The 6,000-nt window shown below is 55.8% G+C and overlaps 1 protein-coding gene and 1 long non-coding RNA gene across 4 annotated transcripts in view; one reads left to right on the forward strand and one right to left on the reverse strand.

Moving 5' to 3' along the window:
- Positions 1-5,727, forward strand: part of KAT8 (lysine acetyltransferase 8) — a 31,466-nt gene extending 25,739 nt beyond the window's left edge. The window contains exons 9-12 of one of the 3 annotated variants that reach the window (XR_014880800.1): positions 405-555; positions 4,892-5,046; positions 5,140-5,264; positions 5,610-5,727. Coding sequence is in view for 1 of the 3 variants with exons in the window: in XM_085215250.1 (XP_085071376.1) it covers positions 405-555; positions 4,892-5,046; positions 5,140-5,204 (371 nt within the window). In the remaining 2 variants the exon portion in view is untranslated. Of the gene's footprint in view, positions 1-404; positions 556-4,891; positions 5,047-5,139; positions 5,523-5,609 lie in introns of those variants that run through there. The other 2 variants (XR_014880799.1, XM_085215250.1) reach the window with 2 other exon arrangements.
- On the reverse strand, positions 5,268-6,000 carry LOC146541948 (uncharacterized). The gene is made up of 2 exons (XR_014880801.1): positions 5,959-6,000; positions 5,268-5,710 (listed from the first exon to the last, which is right to left on the reverse strand). It is a non-coding gene; the product is annotated as an uncharacterized LOC146541948 (long non-coding RNA).

Consider the following 6,000-nt stretch of genomic DNA (forward strand, 5'->3'; position numbering starts at 1 on the left):
ATTTGAGGACCATTGTGGGGCCATTTTGGGGTCATTTGGGGCCATTTTGGTGACGTCTGGGGCCACTTCGAGCTACTTGGGGGTCATTTGGGGGCTTTTGGTGCCATTTGGGATCGTTTGGGGCCATTTGGGTGACATTTGTGGCCACTTTGAGCTATTTGGGGGTCATTTGTGGCCACTTTGGTGACATTTGGGATCCATTTGGGGTCATTTGTGGCCATTTTGGTGACGTCTGGGGCCACTTCGAGCTACTTGGGGGTCATTTTGGGGTCTTTTGGGGCCATTTGGGATCGTTTGGGGCCATTTGGGTGACGTTTGGGGCCACTTGGATCTACTTGGGGGCCATATATGGCCATTTTGGGGTGTTTTGGTGCCATTTGGGGCCGTTTTGGGGCCGCCCGTAGGTTACGAGCTGTCCAAGCTGGAGAGCACCGTGGGATCCCCCGAGAAGCCGCTGTCGGATCTGGGCAAGCTGAGCTACCGCAGCTACTGGTCCTGGGTGCTGCTGGAGATCCTCAGGGACTTCCGAGGCACGCTGTCCATCAAGGACCTCAGGTAGACCAGTATGGGACCAGTAACACCAGTATGGGACCTGTATGGGACCAGTAGCGCCAGTATGGGACCGGTATGGGACCAGAAACACCGGTATGGGAACAGTATGGGCCCAGTAACACCAGTATGGTGGATGTTGTCCATCAAGGACCTCAGGTAGACCAGTATGGGACCAGTAACACCGGTATGGGCCCAGTAACACCGGTATGGGACCGGTATGGGACCAGTAGCGCCAATATGGGACCGGTATGGGACCAGTAACACCGGTATGGGAACAGTATGGGCCCAGTAACACCAGTATGGTGGATGTTGTCCATCAAGGACCTCAGGTAGACCAGTATGGGACCAGTAACACCAGTATGGGACCGGTATGGGACCAGTAGCGCCCGTATGGGACCGGTATGGGACCAGAAACACCGGTATGGGAACAGTATGGGAACAGTATGGGCCCAGTAACACCAGTATGGTGGATGTTGTCCATCAAGGACCTCAGGTAGACCAGCATGGGACCAGTAACACCAGTATGGGACCAGTAACACCGGTATGGGACCAGTAACACCAATTTGGGACCGGTATGGGACCAGTAGCGCCAATATGGGACCGGTATGGGACCAGAAACACCGGTATGGGAACAGTATGGGAACAGTATGGGCCCAGTAACACCAGTATGGTGGATGTTGTCTATCAAGGACCTCAGGTAGACCAGTATGGGACCAGTAACACCAGTATGGGACCGGTATGGGACCAGTAGCGCCAATATGGGACCGGTATGGGACCAGAAACACCGGTATGGGACCAGTATGGGAACAGTATGGGCCCAGTAACACCAGTATGGTGGATGTTGTCCATCAAGGACCTCAGGTAGACCAGTATGGGACCAGTAACACCAGTATGGGACCTGTATGGGACCAGTAGCGCCAGTATGGGACCAGAAACACCGGTATGGGAACAGTATGGGAACAGTATGGGCCCAGTAACACCAGTATGGTGGATGTTGTCCATCAAGGACCTCAGGTAGACCAGTATGGGACCAGTAACACCAGTATGGGACCAGTAACAGCAGTATGGGACCGTATGGGACCAGTAGCGCCAATATGGGACCGGTATGGGACCAGTATGGGAACAGTATGGGCCCAGTAACACCAGTATGGTGGATGTTGTCCATCAAGGACCTCAGGTAGACCAGTATGGGACCAGTAACAGCAGTATGGGACCGGTATGGGACCAGTAGCGCCCGTATGGGACCGGTATGGGACCAGAAACACCGCTATGGGAACAGTATGGGAACAGTATGGGCCCAGTAACACCAGTATGTGGATGTTGTCCATCAAGGACCTCAGATAGACTGGTATGGGCCCAGTAACACCAGTATGGGACCAGTAACACCGGTATGGGACCAGTAACACCAATATGGGACCGGGATGGGACCAGTAGCGCCAATATGGGACTGGTATGGGACCAGAAACACCGATATGGGAACAGTATGGGAACAGTATGGGCCCAGTAACACCAGTATGGTGGATGTTGTCCATCAAGGACCTCAGGTAGACCAGTATGGGACCAGTAACACCAGTATGGGACCTGTATGGGACCAGTAGCGCCAGTATGGGAGCGGTATGGGACCAGAAACACCGCTATGGGAACAGTATGGGAACAGTATGGGCCCAGTAACACCAGTATGGTGGATGTTGTCCATCAAGGACCTCAGGTAGACCAGTATGGGCCCGGTAACACCAGTATGGGACCAGTAACACCGGTATGGGACCGGTATGGGACCAGTAGCGCCAATATGGGACCGGTATGGGACCAGAAACACCGGTATGGGACCAGTATGGGAAAAGTATGGGCCCAGTAACACCAGTATGGTGGATGTTGTCCATCAAGGACCTCAGGTAGACCAGTATGGGACCAGTAACACCGGTATGGGACCAGTAACACCGGTATGGGACCAGTAACACCGGTATGGGACCGGTATGGGACCAGTAGCACCACTATGGGAGCGGTATGGGACCAGAAACACCGGTATGGGACCAGTATGGGAACAGTATGGGCCCAGTAACACCAGTATGGTGGATGTTGTCCATCAAGGACCTCAGGTAGACCAGTATGGGACCAGTAACACGCGTATGGGCCCAGTAACACCGTAATGGGACCGGTATGGGACCAGTAGCGCCAATATGGGACCGGTATGGGACCAGTAACACCGGTATGGGAACAGTATGGGCCCAGTAACACCAGTATGGTGGATGTTGTCCATCAAGGACCTCAGGTAGACCAGTATGGGACCAGTAACACCAGTATGGGACCAGTAACACCGGTATGGGACCGGTATGGGACCAGTAGCGCCAATATGGGACCGGTATGGGACCAGAAACACCGATATGGGACCAGTATGGGAACAGTATGGGCCCAGTAACACCAGTATGGTGGATGTTGTCCATCAAGGACCTCAGGTAGACCAGTATGGGACCAGTAACACCAGTATGGGACCAGTAACAGCAGTATGGGACCGGTATGGGACCAGTAGCGCCAGTATGGGACCGGTATGGGACCAGAAACACCGGTATGGGACCAGTATGGGAACAGTATGGGCCCAGTAACACCAGTATGGTGGATGTTGTCCATCAAGGACCTCAGGTAGACCAGTATGGGACCAGTAACACCAGTATGGGACCAGTAACACCGGAATGGGACAGGGATGGGATCAGTATGGGACCAGTAGCACCAGTATGGGACCAGCATGGGACCAGTAACACCAGTATGGGACCAGTATGAGACCAGTATGGGACCAATAGCAGCGGTATGGGACCGGTAGACAACCAGTATGGGAAAAATAAGACCAGTATGAGACCAGTGAACTCCCAGTATGATCCCAGTAAGACCAGTAGGCTCCCAGTAAGGTGAGAGGAACCCCAAGAGATGCCACCAACCCCACCAGGAACCCCAGGAACGTGAGCTCCTGGAAGGCTTCCATCTCCACCACGGAGCTTCGTTGGCCACCAGCCCCACCAGTGAGCTCCCGGTCACACCAGTGAGCTCCCAGTAAGACCAGTGAGCTCCCAGTAAGACCAGTGAGCTCCCAGTAAGACCAGTAAGCTCCCAGTAAGGTGAGGAATCCCGAGAGATGCCACCAACCCCACCAGGAACCCCAGGAACGTGAGCTCCTGGAGGGCTTCCATCTCCACCAAGGAGCTCCGTTGGCCACCAGTCACACCAGTGAGCTCCCAGTCACACCAGTAAGCTCCCAGTAAGACCAGTAAGCTCCCCGTAAGGTGAAGAACCCCAAGAGATGCCACCAACCCCACCAGGGACCCCAGGAACGTGAGCTCCTGGAGGGCTTCCATCTCCACCAAGGAGCTCCGTTGGCCACCAGTCACACCAGTGAGCTCCCAGTCACACCAGTGAGCTCCCAGTCACACCAGTAAGCTCCCAGTAAGACCAGTAAGCTCCCAGTAAGGTGAGGAACCCCAAGAGATGCCACCAACCCCACCAAGGACCCCAGGAACGTGAGCTCCTGGAGGGCTTCCATCACCACCAAGGAGCTCCGTTGGCCACCAGTCACACCAGTGAGCTCCCAGTCACACCAGTGAGCTCCCAGTCACACCAGTAAGCTCCCAGTAAGACCAGTAAGCTCCCAGTAAGGTGAGAGGAACCCCAAGAGATGCCACCAACCCCACCAGGGACCCCAGGAACGTGAGCTCCTGGAGGGCTTCCATCTCCACCAAGGAGCTCCGTTGGCCACCAGTCACACCAGTGAGCTCCCAGTCACACCAGTGAGCTCCCAGTCACACCAGTGAGCTCCCAGTAAGACCAGTGAGCTCCCAGTAAGGTGAGGAACCCCAAGAGATGCCACCAACCCCACCAGGAACTCCAGGAACGTGAGCTCCTGGAGGGCTTCCATCTCCACCAAGGAGCTCCGTTGGCCACCAGTCACACCAGTGAGCTCCCAGTAAGACCAGTAAGCTCCCAGTACGGTGAGGAACCCCAAGAGATGCCACCAACCCCACCAGGGACCCCAGGAACGTGAGCTCCTGGAGGGCTTCCATCTCCACCAAGGAGCTCCGTTGGCCACCAGTCACACCAGTGAGCTCCCAGTCACACCAGTGAGCTCCCAGTAAGACCAGTATGATCCCAGTAAGACCAGTGAGCTCCCAGTAAGTTGAGGAACCCCAAGAGATGCCACCAACCCCACCAGGGACCCCAGGAACGTGAGCTCCTGGAGGGCTTCCATCTCCACCAAGGAGCTCCGTTGGCCACCAGCCCCACCAGTGAGCTCCCAGTCACACCAGTGAGCTCCCAGTATCTCCCAGTAATCCCAGTACCCCCCCCCCCCTTGCAGCCAGATGACCAGCATCACGCAGACGGACATCATCAGCACGCTGCAGTCGCTCAACATGGTGAAGTACTGGAAGGGGCAGCACGTCATCTGCGTCACCCCCAAACTGGTGGAGGAGCACCTCAAGAGCGCCCAGTACAAGAAACCTCCCATCACCGGTAATTAACGCTCCTAATTAACACCCCGCCCTTAATTAGCGCCCAGTTCTGGGCTGTCTCCGCTAATTACAGCTTTGGTTTTTTGGCCTCCAGTCGACTCCATCTGTCTCCGGTGGGCTCCTCCGAAGCACAAACAGGCGAAGCTGGCCAAGAAGTGACGGCCTCAGCTGTCACCGTCACCCGTGGGTGTCCCCAGCACCCTCAGGTGTCACCTTTAGGTGTCCCCAACACCCAATGTTGTCACCCTTAGGTGTCCCCAGCACCCTCAGGTGTCACCGTTAGGTGTCCCCAACACCCAATGTTGTCACCTTTAGGTGTCCCCAACACACTCGGGTGTCACCTTTAGGTGTCCCCAGCACCCTCAGGTGTCACCTTTACGCGTCCCCAACACCCTCAGGTGTCACCTTTAGGTGTCCCTAACACCCAATGTTGTCACCTTTAGGTGTCCCCAACAGCGTCACCCATGGGTGTCCCCAGCACCCTCAGGTGTCACCTTTCAGTGTCCCCAACACCCTCAGGTGTCACCTTTACGCGTGGCCAACACCCTCAGGTGTCACCGTTAGGTGTCCCCAACACTGTCACCCATGGGTGTCCCCAACACCTCAGGTGTCACCTTTACGTGTCCCCAACACCCCCAGGTGTCACCTTTAGGTGTCCCCAACACCTCAGGTGTCACCTTTACGTGTCCCCAACACCCCCAGGTGTCACCTTTAGGTGTCCCCAACACCCTCAGGTGTCACCTTTAGGTGTCCCCAACACCCAATGTTGTCACCTTTAGGTGTCCCCAGCACCCTCAGGTGTCACCTTTAGGTGTCCCCAGCACCCTCAGGTGTCACCTTTAGGTGTCCCCAACACCCAATGTTGTCACCTTTAGGTGTCCCCAACACCGTCACCCATGGGTGTCCCCAGCACCCTCAGGTGTCACCTTTCAGTGTCCCCAACACCCTCAGGTGT

Source organism: Meleagris gallopavo, unplaced genomic scaffold (assembly GCF_905368555.1).
Source record: "Meleagris gallopavo unplaced genomic scaffold, MGAL_WU_HG_1.1 scaffold_12, whole genome shotgun sequence".
Taxonomy (NCBI): Eukaryota; Metazoa; Chordata; class Aves; order Galliformes; family Phasianidae; genus Meleagris; species Meleagris gallopavo.